Source organism: Urocampus carinirostris, chromosome 12 (assembly GCF_059441175.1).
Source record: "Urocampus carinirostris isolate Australia breed hairy pipefish chromosome 12, RoL_Ucar_1.0, whole genome shotgun sequence".
Taxonomy (NCBI): Eukaryota; Metazoa; Chordata; class Actinopteri; order Syngnathiformes; family Syngnathidae; genus Urocampus; species Urocampus carinirostris.
Genome location: NC_142360.1, coordinates 28925486 through 28941791, shown reverse-complemented (window position 1 = coordinate 28941791; position 16306 = coordinate 28925486). Strand labels below are relative to the sequence as shown.

Here is a 16306-nt window from a genome sequence, read left to right as displayed (position 1 = left end):
CCTGTACGTGTATTTATCAAAATAGTTGGAATTTGAGAAGAAAACAACTTAAATACCTGGAAAAGCAGAAAAAGATGCAAATTATAGTTGTTGCCAGGTCAACGCTTTGCTTCCAGTCTTCCCTCAGAACTCGAGCCAATGCAGCCAATGCCATCTCTGCCATCAGATTGAGAAATAATCATTCAAAATGTCAAATGAGAAATTTCCGACAAACAAATCAATTAACGTTGCTATTTTTTGTGAAAAGGTTCGAATATTACTACAAGAACTTTCTCACGTTTGGGAATTGCATATATGGCCCAACTTTAATGACATGTGCGTTTTCTAAAGTATGAACTATGAACCAACGCACATCATCATTGTCGGTTATGCTACCACATTGTCATTAAAATACCCTGGGCTGGAAATTTGGTTTTGTTTTCTATTTTTGACCCTACTGTCTTGCCGTAGTCAGCTGAGGCCTGGGGTGTCAAAGTCCTTTTAGCTGGGGGCCAAATGCTAAAAGCAAAATCTCACGGGGGCCAGATAAGTAGATTGAAGAGGGGGAGAGATAAAGAGAGGAGGAAAGAGAGAAAGCGAGAGATAGAACAATTCAGAAAGAAAGAGAGAAGGAAAAATGGAGAGAAAAAAGGAAGAGACATAGAGGGAGCACTATTAAGAGAGAAAGGGAGATAAAAAGAAGAAAAAGAAAGAGACAGAAAAAGAGAGAAAGACACAAAAAAAGATAAAGAGAGAAAAGTAATGAGGGAAAGAGAGAAAATAGTGAGCGTGAGAAAGAGAGTGAGGAGTAAGAAAGAGAAAGTGAGTAAAAAATTAAGCACAAAAGAGAGAAGGAAAAAAAAGAGTGAGGAAAAATAGAAAAAAGGGAGGGAAATAGAGAAAGTGAGAAAGGTCAGGAAAAAAAGAAAGAAAGAGTGAAAAAGATTGAGAAAGCTTGTAAGAAAAAGAGAAAAAGTGTGAGATAGAGATATAATGAAAGAAGAAAGAGAAAAAATAAAGGAGATAAAGAGAGAAAGAGAGGGGAGAAAAAAGACAGCAAAAAAAGAGAAACACAGCTCCAGTTGCTTTGCGAGTGACGTCTGGCTTTGTCAACATCAAGTGGACGTATTTAAAACTGCAGCTCATAATTCTCTTGTGCTTCTTTTGGGCAATGTTTCGGGTTAAAACCCTTGGGAGGTCGGATCCGGCCTGCGGCCTCATGTTGGACCAAGTGAGATTACTCCAAGAGTGCGACAACAGCTCATCAAGGAGGTTACAAAAGAACTTCGAAAAACATCCAAGGAACTGTAGGCCTCGCTGGCTTCAATTAAGGTAAGGTTTCATTATTACAATAGGAAAGACATTGGCATCCATTCGAGAAATCCCAGGCAAAAACCACTGCTGTCAAGAACAAACACAGAGTCGTCTCACGTTTGCCATAAAGCATCTTGATGATCCTCAAAACCTTTGGAGGAACATTCCGTGGACTTCTGAGTCAAAAATTGAACTTTTTAGAAGGTGTGTCAGCAAAATGGCACAGCATTTGACATAAAAGAACATGATGCCAACAGTAAATCATGGTCGTGGCAGTGTGATAGTTTGGGGCTGCTTTGCTGCTTCAAGACCAGGACAACTTGCTGTGATTGACGGAATCGTGAATTCTGGTGTTTCCCAGATGATCCTAAAGCAGAACGTCCGGCCATTAGTTCGGGCCCTTAAACTAGAGTGCTCCTGGATGATGCAACAGGACGACGAGCAAAAACGCACCAGCAAGTCCACCTCAGAATGGCTCAAAATAAACAAAATGAAGGTTCTGGAGTCGCCAAGTCAAAGTCCAGATTTAAATCCAATTGAGATGCTGTGGTGGGACCTTAAACGGGCAGGTCATGTTGGAAAACTTTCCATGGGGCAGATTTGAACCCGTTTTGCAAAGAAGAATGGGCCAAAATCGCTTCACAGCGTTGTGAAAGACTCATTACCAATTATTATAAACATTTGATTTCTGTTATCGCTGCCAAAGGTGGCCCAACTCGCTATTTGGTTCAGGGAGCAAAAACTTTTCACATAGGGCCAGAAAAGTTGTGATTTTCTGTGCCTTAATAAACGAAAACTGCATTTTGTATTTCCTCGGGTCGTCTCTGTCTGATATTAAAATTGGTTTGTGAGTGACAGTTATTCAAAAAACACAGAATTAAGGAAAACTTTACCTTTTCACGGCACGGTATTCTCACAAAATACTGTGACAATTCATTGAAGAAGGGTTCTAATCAATGTTCCCTGGAATTTTCCTTACGGGTCTGAGCGTTCACACAAAGTCGGTGAGCAACGCTTGAAACAACAGTGAGCAACGGCAATTCCAAGTGTGGCAATTAAATCATTATCGAACATGTCCAAAATTTGACATCACGTTACATTTTGCTGAGTTTCCGGCAATGTAAAATTATTTTTCACTTATGAGGAATTGACTCATGTATTATTGCAAAGGTTGTACGGCCTACAAATCAAAGCGGCGCTGCCACGAGCGGCTGCCTTTTCCAGCAGCTGCCCTATTGTTTTATTGTCTGCTCCTATCTTCGGTGTTTTTTCTTCCCGTTTTGACAACTACACTATGGATTACTTCTATCCTATGGACATGGGTTTTAACGCACAAAAAATGCGTGTATTCAAGGAATTTCAACTCCTTGCCCTGAAGAATTCTCGTGCCGGCGTGATGAAGGGGCCTATCGTGGAGGAAAAGCCGGAGCTAGCGAAGCGGCGTTATAAGTCTTCGGTACCATCCGTAATCATGGTAAATGCGAACTCACGACCAAATAAGATCATCGAGTGCTGGTGGAAAACATCGAAGCGCACAGGGAGCGCAGTTGCTGTGTTTTGCGGAAACGTGGCTCACGTTTAGCATTCCGGACGCTAACGTGTAGCCACCCGGAGCTACCCGGAGCAATCCGGCTTCAACGCCGCTAAACAGAGACACGAAAGCCGGGGGGAATCGGAGAGGAGGCGGGCTTGCTAACACGAGGTGGTGTATCCCTGGATTTTCACAAAGAAAAGTTTTCCATCTGCCGCAGGGATGTCGAATTTTTGGACTGGCGTGACGTCATCCACTTCGCTACAAGCACCCCTAGGGCATCATGTTCATCTGTTAATAAACAACAGGGTAGACTGCTGGAAGTGTGAATTTCCCTACGGGGATGAATAAAGTATCTATCTATCTATCTATCTATCTAAATGTCATTTGTTTTTACAACAATTCTTTCACAAGATTTTCATTTTTTTTCCCCTGCTATCTTTTGACGCATAATACTAACATTTTGGGGGCTTATTTAGTCGGTTGCACGATACAGAACTGTATTTAATCACCTTTTTGGGGGGAAGTACTAGTTGGCAACAAGATTCACTTGATATAATTGGAAATTATTTGAATGCAACACAAACCTTTTCCTCTTTTTCCCCTGTTTTTTCCTCCTTTTTTAAAATTCCTTTTTTTTTTAAAATCTCATTGTGTTTATTTTTTCCTAGCTGTTACTTTTTCTTCTCTATTTACTTTTTTTCCTTTGTTTCTTTCTTTTCTTTTTTTTCTGGCTTTTTTCTCAGCTTTTCACTACTTTTTCATTTTGGTATTTTTTTCTTTTTGTTCTATTTCCTCCCCTTCCTTTAAGTAATTTCGTGTACAATTTTACATAATATTTGGTCGTGTAGGGATTAAAGAAGCAAAAACAACCTGAAGAGCCGTTTGGGACCCGAAAGAGCCGGTTCTCTTTAGTGAGCCGAGCCGAAGAAGCCGGTTCCAGAAAAACTCTACTGACTTCACTCAACTTCGTTCTACTTCGACATTGACTTCCAAATACCGCCTTTAGAACACAGCATCAGGGGAACCCGTGTATTTTTACCTTCATGCACTGTAACTTTGACTTAATTCGCTTCCTTATAAGCAATTTCGAGCCCTGATTTTTGTGCGCTGGCTAGATTTTCTTGTACGCTGAGAATGTGCAGGCAGTGCGCGATTGCGCACGCGCGCAGCTTAGAGGAAACATTGGTTTTAATGTAAATATAATTACAGTTTGAAGTAGTACAAACCATTCTGTTTGAGCTCCTCCAAGTTGTCTGGGTTATGGGCAAGTTGAAAAATCAATGTGGCCCCCCTGATCTTTTCTTGGATGTCCTCATAAAGAAGTTCCAAATAGTCATCAATGTTGTTGATGTTTGCCTCTTCGTTGAGCTAAAGAGAAAAAATAGCTATATTTATTGGTAAAGCCTGAAATGGTATATCATTGTCAATAATATACAGATAAGCATTTTCCCTGAATTTCCACACTCAGAGAAGCGCAAGAGGAAAAAAAGCTGCAGGCTAAAATATGACAACTTGATATTGCCAAAGTGTCTCTGTCTCTCTCTATCTCACACACACACACACACACACACACACACACGCACAAACGCACGCACGGGAACACGCCCATAACCGTACATTCACAACTCCTGAAAACGTAGGTAAACACGCCCAAAAACATAAGTAAACACACTCAAAAACGTAAGCAAACACGCCCTAAAACGTAGGAAAACATACCCAAAAATGTACGTAAACACGCCCAAAAATGTTAGTAAACAGGCCCAAAGACGTAAGTATACACGCCCTAAAACGTATGTAAACACGCCCAAAAACGTAAGCAAACACGCCCTAAAACGTATGTAAACACGCCCAAAAATGTAAGTAAACATGCCCATAAACGTAAATCAACACGCCTGAAAACGTAGGTAAACACGCCTGAAAACATACGTGAACACGCCCGAAAACATACGTGAACACGCTTGAAAACATTTGTGAACACGCCCGAAAACATACGTGAACACGCCTATAAACGTACATTCATAACTCCTGAAAACATAAATAAAAACACCCAAAAACGTAAGCAAACACGCCCTAAATCAGAGGAAAACATGCCCAAAAACATGTAAACACGCCCAAAAATGTAGGAGAACATGCCCAAAAATGTATGTAAACATGCCCAAAAACGTAAGTAAACACGCTCAAAAACCTAAGTAAACACACCCAAAAATGTAAGTAAACAGGCCCAAAAACGTAAGTAAACACGCCTGAAAACGTAGAAAAACATGCCCAAAAGCGTATGTAAACACGCCCAAAAATGTAAGCAAACACACCCAAGAACCTAAGTAAACATGCCCAAAAACCTAAGTACATACGCCCGAACATGTAAGTAAACACAGCCAAACATGTAAGTAAACACGCCCATAAACGTACATTAACACGCCTGAAAACGTAGGTAAACACGCCTGAAAACATACGTGAACATGCCGAAAACATTCGCGAACATGCCCGAAAACATACGTGAACACGCCCATAAACGTACATTCACAACTCCTTAAAGCATAAGTAAACACGCCCAAAACGAAGGAAAACATGCCCAGAAACGTATGTAAACACGCCCAAAAATATAAGTAAACAGGCCCAGAAACATAAGTAAACACGCCTAAAACGTAAGAGAACATGCCCAAAAACGTATGTAAACACGCCCAAAAACGTATGTAAACACGCCCAAAAACGTAAGCAAACACGGCATAAAACGTATGTAAACACGCCCAAAAATGTAAGTAAACACGCTCAAAAACCTAAGTAAACACGCCCAAAAAGGTAAGCAAACACGCCCTAAAACGGATGTAAACACGCCCTAAAATGTAAGTAAACACGCTCAAAAATGTAAGTAAACACGCCCTAAAACATATGTAAACACGCCCAAAAACGTATGTAAACACGCTCCAAAACGTAAGTAAACACGCCCTAAAACGTAAGTAAACACGCCCTAAAAATTATGTAAACACGCCCAAAAATTTAAGTAAACACGTTTAAAAACGTAAGTAAACACGCCCTAAAACGTAGGAAAACATGCCCAGAAACGTATGTAAACACGCCCAAAAATATAAGTAAACAGGCCCAGAAACATAAGTAAACACGCCTAAAACGTAAGAGAACATGCCCAAAAACGTATGTAAACACGCCCAAAAATGTAAGTAAACACGCCCAAAAACGTAAGCAAACACGCCATAAAACGTATGTAAACACGCCCAAAAATGTAAGTAAACACGCTCAAAAACCTAAGTAAACACGCCCAAAAACGTAAGCAAACACGCCCTAAAACGGATGTAAACACGCCCTAAAATGTAAGTAAACACGCTCAAAAATGTAAGTAAACACGCCCTAAAACATATGTAAACACGCCCAAAAACGTATGTAAACACGCTCAAAAACGTAAGTAAACACGCCCTAAAACTTATGTAAACACGCCCAAAAATTTAAGTAAACACGTTTAAAAACGTAAGTAAACACGCCCTAAAACGTAGGAAAACATGCCCAAAAACATATGTAAACACGCCCAAAACCCTAAGTAAACACGCCCCAAAATGTAAGCAAACGCACCCAGAAACGTAAGTAAACAAGCACGAAAACGTACGTAACGCACCGCTTTTAACCGACAATAACGTTAACAGCGGAAACAATGAGTTAGAAGACTCCGTCACTGGAAAAAAAAAAGTATTATTCCCAACCCAGTCTATAAACAAATACATATAGCATTCAGTACACATCTAACATGTTACCTCGACACCTGCACAGGGTGCGAAATCCCGAGGAGAGGTGGCTTTTCTATCTTGCTCTTCTGTGAAAAAAGGAGACAATGCAAATGATGACAGAACATGAGAAATGGATCTTATGTCATTAGAGCAGGAGTCTCCAACATGGTCCCAGCAGGCACAAGGGTGCCCCCTGAAGGATTTTATATTTTATTTATTTGACTATAAAGGATTTTATACAATTTTTTACAAGTTACATTTATTGAATGCAATGAAGATTTGTCACAGAGAAGGCTTAAGGTCAGGGACAGGTCGCGCCGTTCCAAGTGTGAAGCGTTTTGGCTGGGGAATTTTGATAACGGGGCGCTGACGAAGAGCTTTGCTGATATGAGTTTTCTTTAGACGTGGCGGCGCCCTTCGGCGAGGAGGTGGTGAAGCTGGCATCTGGTCCGCCCCATGGGAGGAGTCAGCACGCCCCATGGGAGGGCCCGACACGGCGTCTTGGGAAAAAGACTTGGGCAGAGAAAGAATTTCAAGAAGATCGATCGCGAGGGACAATCGAAAAGGAGGCTCGAGGAAGCCTCGAGCGACCATAATTCGGCTAATTTGATGGAATTAATTTAGTTAAATACTTTAAGAAAAGAAATCTGCCCCCGTGTGAAAATGTCGGCTATTCGTGTTCATTTTCCCGAAAAGAAAAGAGCATGCATTGTTGGGTGAATGAAGATTATGTTTAGTTAATGAAGTCAGATAACTAATTTGAACAATTTGGTAAACGATAAATTTTTAATAGTTTAATTCCCAACACCCCTAAGGACCTTTTCTGAAAATAGCTCACCAGTACTGGGTCTTAGTGATTTTCTAGTAAAATGATTTTTAAGGGGTTGACTGACTCTATTTAAGCCTACTTCCAATTATTAACCTGGTAGTAACATAGTAACGACATAGTAATAACAAAAGTTATCATTTTAGAAATTCCAACAAATAAATTCCAGTTCATGGGCTTCATGGACAGAAAAATATCTATTCAAGTATTTTTAAGTAATTAGGTAAGAGAATAGAACGAGAATCTATTTGGATTATGAACAGATTTGTTTATTCATCTTTTCATTGGTTTATTTTACAGGAAATACAACAAACTTAATACCAATTTATGGGTTTTATAAAGCGAAGAGTAAAAAATGTGTTTTTTTAGCTAGCTATCTGGCTACCTTCTTAGCTAGCCATAGTCCTACTTTTTTAGCTATTTAGCAGGCTATATAACCAGCTTGTTTACATGCATGCTATCTAGCTCCCTTTTATTTTTTTACTTTTAAAGCTATCTTCCTACATTTTATTAGCTTTTTAGCTATTCAACAAGCTAACATGCTAGCTTTTTACAGATTTTGAATCCGATCTAGCTAACATTTGACCTTTTTTGCTAATTAGCCAGCTCAATATTGGCCTTCTTTCTAGCTAGCCGTCTCGCCTTGTTTCCAGCTTTCTATCGGGCTATCCAGATTACTTTTTTTCCATTTAGCTAGCTATATAGCTCCCTTTTATTGTTTTACCTTCCTAGCTAACTACATTTGACTATGAAGGATTTTATACGATTGAATACAAATTACATTTAATGCAAAAGATATTCACTGAGGGCAGCACAGCGGCACAGTGGTTAGCGCGTGTGCGGCACGGTCCTGAGGTCATGAGCTCGAACTTCCTGTGTGGAGTTTGCATGTTCTCCCCGTCCTTGCGTAGGTTTCCTCCGGGCACTCCGGTTTCCTCCCACATTCCAAAAACATGCATGTCAGGTGGATTGGCCAGTCCAAATTGTCCCTAGGTGTGAATGAGCGAGCGAATTGTCTGTCCCTGTGTGCCTTGCGATTGGCTGGCAACCAGTTCAGGGTGTCCCCTGCCCACTGCCCGAAGATGGCTGGGATGGGCTCCAGCACCCTCGCTACCCTACTAAGGATAAGCGGTTCGGATAATGGATGGATGGATATTCACTAACTGGGCTGTGGTGCGAGGTCAGGGCACCCTGATGGAAAATGTTGTTTACTGGAACGGCGGGAACAGGACGTACGGCTGATAAGATAATCAGCACATCCAGACGCTGTTGACGCAGAAAGGCCCTGATGACGTAGAAACGCTCTGTGTTGTTTTGAGTACCCCAGACATCGGGATGCTCTTCTACGAGATGGTGAATCCCGGGGGGCTTCCTTGGCGCGCCCATGGGAGGAGTCGGCACGCCATTATGCGGGGAGAAGATGGCCAATAGGAGAGCGCTAAAGGACTTGAGGAAAAGGCTTCCCACAGATGCCAACGTCGCTAATTCAGCCGTTTTCGATGGAGTACACTTAGTTAAATTGTTAGGGAATATAGATCTGCCCCCGTGTGCAGGTTGTCTTTGGTTAATGGAGTCAGATAACTAATTTGAACAATTTGTTAAACGGTATACTTTGATAATTAATTCCAACACTCTCTAGCTATTTAGCAAGCCATCGAGCCAAATTGCGCTAACGACTAACAAAAAGTAGTTTGTAGGTTGGAGACCCCCGGGGTAGAGCATGCCTCTTACCATTTGACTGCTTGCGGACTTGAAGGTAGAACAGCAGTTGTTCGACCTCGTTTAGTTTTGAAGGATGAATCAAACTACATTCTTCCACCACTTTCCGAGCCAGCAATGATGTGTCTGTGTTTGAATTCAAGCTTTTCAGACGAATGCTACAAGATAAAAAAAGTGAAATATATTAAATAGGACATCATTTTGCGTCAGCCACACAACTCGGGATTGCTCGATAGTGTTCGTTTGTGCACAGCATTTTTCCCGATCGTTCTAATTTGTAGCCCTATAGCAGGGATGTCAAACTCAATTGCACAAGGGGCCAAAATTCAAAACACACTTAAGGTCACGGGCCAACCAGGATAAACATTTATTGAACACACTTAAACTGAATGTTTTTGGAACATAAATATGAATAAAAACAGAATATTAAATTTAAACCTTACATCACTTATACAGTATTTATTATTTTGCTCTAAATAAAAATATCTTGTTAAATGATACAACTTAGAACTTAACTTAAACAACTTAACATTAAAATAACGTTCAAATTCCTTTGCTCCTATGTCAATGTATACATTAAAAAAACTTAAATATCCCAAAAGATTTTGCTCTCCTTAATATATCTCCTGTCAAAAGTAGAAATATGAAAATGCTACACAAATTATTTTGTAAAAACGTCACAACATTCTAAGAACAGGGAGCCTGATGTGCTTACCTTTGGCGCAGACGGAGGATGGCGAGAGATGGGAGGGAGTGCTTGCACTTTTTGCATAGCTCCGCCCATCCCTCCCACTCACCCAATCAAATAACTTTAAGTTCTCTTCCCGTGTTGTGGCGTATTTACAATTTGGTCCGTGGATTTATTAAAAAGTATCTGAACACTGAACACAGATTATATAATGAGCTTTTATATAAAGGATTCTTTAGCGCTGTACAGCCAAAACGAGTTTTTTTTGTGTGACACCTTGACTGTAAATCATAGTGAAAAACGTGCCCTATATATTCTGAAAAGCACTGCCTCAATAATCAGTTTAAGTTTGGCTTTGCGTATATCCGAACAGAATTAATGGCTCAGTTTTTGAACGAGATGGAGAAAATTTGCACGCAATTAAATTTGTTTCTGAGCCATAGGTACTCATAGAAAGAAACATATATGCCTCACGAGCCATAGGTTCCCGACCCCTCATATATACGTCAAATATGAAGGACAGGGGTTGGGTAGGGTTACTTTCAATTACTCCAATACCAAATATGCTACTAAAAGACAAAATAAACTAAATATGAATAAAATGACTAAATTTTGTGCAGGCTTGGGGAGTAACGGAATACATGGAACGGCAAAAATGATGTTGGCAAGCTGTTTGGATTCGTTTTGTCGGAGATCAAAGCCAGGAGAGAAAGCTTACCACGTGGTGTGAGTCATAATTGTATTCATATTTAGTATATATATATCCATACCGGATCCATATCCCCCAATGGTCACCTAATGACTCCCAACACATCAGTTGGGTTGAGCGAAGGGGCTGGGAATCCCCTCCTCTGTATCAATCTCCCAGAAAGAGCCAGAATTGTGAATGTGTTCTTGACTCTAGCCATAAATATTATATAAAACGTTGAAATTTGGTTCCACTGTACAATTGGTTTTAACATGTTTTAAGTTTTTGTGTCTTTACGTTTGAAGCCAGAAATGTGGCAATAAGACAAAAACTCGTTGGGGGGGGTCTGCACTGAACAAGAATGAGTTTGCCCACCCTTGGTCTACTGAAATGGATATTAGAGTTAATCAGGGTTGAGATAACGATCAATCACAGTTTAACTGTTACGCCGAATAGTCATTTGTTGGCCACTGATTTTCAGATTATTATCATAATTGACTATTTCTGTTGACTTTCCCTTTCGGGCTGTGCACAATTTAAACACATGGTGGTAAATTAATAAAGCAACAATGCATACATTTTCTGACATTCTTTGCGACTTTCAACCATGGCATCCCCCTGCTCTCCAAGGATCATTGCCTCTACCTCATACTGGACCACAATGGCTTTCTCGGTTGGGTGGACATCAAGTGTACACCCCTTTACTTTCCTGTAATGGAGAGATCAAAAAAAGAAAAAATCTTAGGAACAATAAACAGTTGACAGTTTGCAAAAAAATCAACATTTGTCAACGGCTCTATGTAGCATACCACTTATAGTGCAATCACTTTCGAGACCCTGTTTCTGACAAGGTCAAATTCAAACAGTTTTTATAAACTTTTAAACTTACCAATTTTTCCAGTATCATTTAAAGAAATACGGCCTGAATCTTGTATTTTGCCACAAATATATCTGTAATTTACATATGCAGTTTTTAATCTTTTGTGGATCTGATTTATGAGTTAATCTTGTTGAGATATATATGGGTGTTGGGTAAAATAATAATATAACAATAATATGTAACTTAAATTTTCAGTTGCAGGAAGTTTTATCACTGGTGAAGGATTTTATTCATTTGACTGTAAAGGATTTTATACGATCGAATACAAATTACATTTAATGCAAAAGATATTTACTGGCGGGGCGGTGGTGTGAGGTCATTGCAACCTAGTGGAGAATATTGTTTACAGGAATGGCGGGAACGGGACGTAAGGCTGATAAGATAATCGGCACATCCGACGACGCAGAAAGGCCCTGATGACGGAGGACGGGGGGCAATGTTTTGAGAAACGCTCTGCTGTTTTGAGTTTTCCAGACATCGAGGCGAGGTGGTGGAGCCCATGTGAGGCTTCCCTGGCACGCCCATGGGAGGAGCCGGCACACCAGCTTGCGGAAAGACATGGGGCGAGAGGAAAAAGCGGGAGAACTTGAAGAGAGGCTTCACAGATACTCGAGCGACGCTAATTCGGCCATATTTGATAGAGTTCACTTAGTTAATTTGTTTATAAAATTAAATCTGGCCCCGGGTGAAAATGTCGTTTTTTCTTGTTCATCTTTTCCATCAAGAAACGAGCGCGCATTTTTGGGTGAATGTAGGTGGTGTTTGGTTAATGGAGTCAGAACAATTTGGTAAACGGTACATTTTAATATTTAAAACCTAACACTGGGAAACGCTACCTTCTTTTTTTTTATAGCCCATAATAAATGTCCATGATTGACACAAAATCCTGTCAATAATACACATTTCAAAGTCTTTTGTTTAGATGAAGCATGCACCTGTCCTCTTGGGCGCAACCGGTAGGGGCGATGACGCTTCGTAGGAGAATACCATACAAACTAATGCCGGCTGCCGTAGATCAAGAGGGAAGGAGAAATTTGATGGCAAAGCAAAGCCACAAAGAGCAATGGTAGAGCGCTCATCTTTGGATCGAGAGGTCACAGGTTCAAGTCCCAACTCCACTGAGGTAAATGTCAAAGTGTCCTAGGGCAAGACACTGAACCCTTAATTCCCCCAGACAAGCAGGTAAGAGCGTTGCATGGCTGACGTTGCTATCGGTGTGTGTGAATGGGTAAGCGTGAAGCACATTATAAAGCGCTTTAGGAGGTCTTCAGTAACTTGAAAAGCGCTATATAAATATATATCAATGCAAATGCATTGTCTGCATCATTTCAAGGCAAACTTGTTGAGAAACATAGTAACAATTTCAAGCATTTACAAACACATTTACCCACAAGTTAAGCACTTTTCAAGCCTTGAAAACAATAATTTTCAATTATGTCAAGCACTCGTTTGACAAGGATTGGGCACCAACAGTCAGTACTAGTATGGCACCAGTCTAGAAGTAAACAGTAGAATAGAATAGAAAAAAATATACCTTTATTGTCATTGTTACAAAATGGGTTAGCATATTGTGACAACAGAATTGGGCATGACACTCCAGGTTCACACATTCACAGTGAGGTAAAAAAAAGCCAAGAAGATAAAGAAACAGAGAAGATAAGGTTATAAAACAAGGAGGATAAAGTTATAGTTATAATTTACACAATATTTACACAAGAAATGTCGGCATGTAGGATGTTACATACAGTTTGGTATCGTAATACAGTTTGGTATTGTAAGGGTTTGTGCAATTATGCATTTGGTGCAAAAAATAGTCATCATAGTGCAAAAAAATAGTCAACATTAGTAGGAACCAAGTTGGATAAAAACCCATTTTGGTGCCTCATTCCAGTAAAATACAGACTATAAGCCACACCACTAAGTAATAATAATAATAAATAACACATTTTTAGTACGCAGGTGCCCATGTGCACAGTGGAAACAAGTCAGTCTCCCCTTGTGGAGTTTGCATGTTCTCCCTGTGCCTGCGAGGGTTTTCTCCGGGCATTCTGTTTTCCTCCCACCTTCCAAAAACATGCATGTCAGGTGAATTGACCGGTCTAAATTGTCCCTAGGTGTGAACGAGCGAGTGAGTTGTTTGTCTCTGTGTGCCCTGCAACTCTCTGGCAACCAGTTCAGGGTGTCCCCTGCCCACAGCCCGAAGATAGCTGCGATCAGCACCCCCGCGACCCTACTGAGGATAAGCGGTGCAGATAATGGATGGATGGATGGAAGGAACGCCTTGATGCATCATTCCTCAGCCTTAGCCCAACAAAGCTAACAGCTTCCAAGCTTTAAATTGAAAAGAAACCAGTTACCTTCTGAGATACCGCGGATCCCCAGAATGCAAGCTGTCCATTTCAAAAAACGGATACGCTATCCGCAAATGTATCCCGACAAAAATGAAACGGCTTTGCGATTTTAGTCAGCAAAACGAATTGCTCTCAAAGCGGTCTACGAGACATCACGTGACGTCACTTTTGTTATTTTCGTGAACATGTGGGCTTTATGAGCTGGCTCTTTAACCTGAACAACGAGAGTCGGCTCCCCTATATGATTAAATAGGTAAAGGTTCACCGCAGTAGATTGAAAGATTAAAGACAATTATGATAAAGGGATGTGATACAATTTTCTAAATGAATGATTCGCCTGTTTTGAGAATACTGTTTCATAATATTGGAACAGATAGAAAGAAAGAGCCGTTCGGGAGCGGCTTTTTTTTGTGGGCCGAGTCAGAAAAGCCAGTTCTCTAAAAAGAGCAGGAATTCTCATCTGTACGTCAGACGCCGTGCATTATTTCTGCCCCACGAAGAGGACTGCGCCTGCGCACTTCACTGCGTGTTATGAACCAAATAGAAACGTAAATAATACATTAACTTCAATTCGATTTAAATGTAAATTGTTTTGATTGGTGTTTGGATTAGGAGAATCTTAACTGTTTATCTCTACGACATTTTAACGATGGTTTTATATTACGTTCAAAAACAAATATAGTGGGACCTCGCTACTTCGCGGTTCCACGTTCGCGGGTTCAGAGCTTTGCGGGTCTAAAAAATGATAATAATAAAATAAAATAATTTTAAAAAAATGGAAATGTTTTTTTTTTACCGGGTTCAGAGCTTCGCAGGTCTAAAAAATAAGAATAATTAAATAAAATAATTTAAAAAAAAAGAAAATATTTTTTTTTCTTTAAGCATTTTTGAAGGGGTGTCTTATTCCACGGATTTTCACTTTTTGCGGGTGGTTTTGGTCCCCATTAACCGCGATAACCGAGGGATTACTGTAATACTGCGTCAACATTCTCCATGTTCACACACACACACACACACACACACACACACCATTCATCATTTGCTTCATCGTTCCACCATTCACTTCCTTTCCTAATACCTCGACCAACTTTTCTCATTCCACACACTTCTTTTGCACTCCTCAACACTGCCTCTTTAAACCACTTCCATTCCATTTCCACACCCTCCACTTCTCTTCTACTAACCCGTTCATACTCTTCCCCTATCCTCTCTTTAAACTCTCTCTCCTTTTCTGTCTTTTTCAACTTTGACATTTTCACCTCTTCCGGGGCAGCAGTAGCTCAGGAGGTAGAGCGCTCGTCTTGGGATCAAGGGATCCAAAACCCTGTTCAAAAACCGATATGTTCGACCGCCGAAATAATTTTTCCCATTAAAAAGAATGTAAATCGTTATAATCCGTTCCGACACTCTGAATGTTTATCTTGAATGTTTAACGTAAACAGAAGCTAACCAAGGCTAATCATACGTTTGCGTTATCGTAATCTTCAGTACGAAAGATGACGCTAACATGAACGTGTAGAAATAAAAAAATCAGGTCGTTTACAAGTTATTTAGCATCCGGGTCTCCGCAACAAGTGGTAAGCGGTTCATTGGAAAGGGGGGTGCGTTCCAACACCCTGAATGTTGGGCTCCGTTCCAACACCCTGAATGTTTACCAAGAATGTTTAACGAAGACTTAAAGCTAACCCAGGCTAATCGTACGTTCGCGTTATCGTAATCTTCCGTCCGAAAGATGACGCTAACATGAACGTGTAAAAATTAAAAAAAAGGATAAAGAAAAGAATTATGAATAGGATTTCTTACCTTTGTGTTGGTCAGCAGAAGGCGCAGGCAAGATCAGACACTCGCACACCTCCTTCATATTTGGCTATTATTTCTTTCTTAAATGCAATAGTTGTACGCACTACTTTTCTTTTTTCACCTGTAGCAACTTTGCTGCTTGCACTGACTTTCTTCGGAGGCATAATAAGGGGCTACAATTTTTGGTCGGACTCCGATTTGTTCGAACTGAGAGGCGTTCGAAAACCGAGGTTCCACTGTATTTGCAATCACCAACTCATTTTCTACACATAACTCAATCAATTTCTTCCGACTCTCATTTCTTCCTGGTACTCCATATCTACCAACCACATTTTCAACCATTCCATCACTCAATCCAGCATTCAGGTCACCTAGTATTACCACTTTCCTCCCCTTTTGCACTTTCCACACATTCGGACGAATCCTTCCAGAACTCCTCTCTCTCCTCAGCACTTCTTTCTGAACCAGGTCCATATGCTGTTATAAACATCCATACTTCTACACCCCACTTTTACCGCACTGAAGGATTTTATTTATATGACTATAAGGGATTTTATACAATTGTATACAACTTACATTTATTGAATGTAATGAAGATTTTTCACAGAGAAGGCTTAAGGTCAATGACAGGTCGTGCCGTTCCGAATACGAATGTTTAGTTTAGTTCTGGTGATCACAGAGTTCTGACGCAGGTGGCGGGCGATGTTTGGAGAACAAGGCCCTGAGGACGTGGAAGCGCTTGGTGTTGTTTTGAGTTTCTTCAGACATCGAGGTGACGAGGTGGAGCCCACAT

At 40.5% G+C, this 16306-nt stretch overlaps 1 protein-coding gene across 1 annotated transcript in view; it reads right to left on the bottom strand.

Annotated features, from left to right (window-relative positions):
• The window catches only part of kifap3a (kinesin-associated protein 3a), a 44200-nt gene extending 30327 nt beyond the window's left edge, over window positions 1–13873 (bottom strand). Inside the window, 6 exon segments of the mRNA XM_088349810.1 lie at window positions 57–156; window positions 4054–4195; window positions 6589–6647; window positions 9119–9264; window positions 11060–11191; window positions 13720–13873. Coding sequence (XP_088205936.1) covers window positions 57–156; window positions 4054–4195; window positions 6589–6647; window positions 9119–9264; window positions 11060–11191; window positions 13720–13760 — 620 coding nt within the window. The 5' untranslated portion in view covers window positions 13761–13873.
• Between the last annotated feature and the right edge of the window lie 2433 nt (window positions 13874–16306).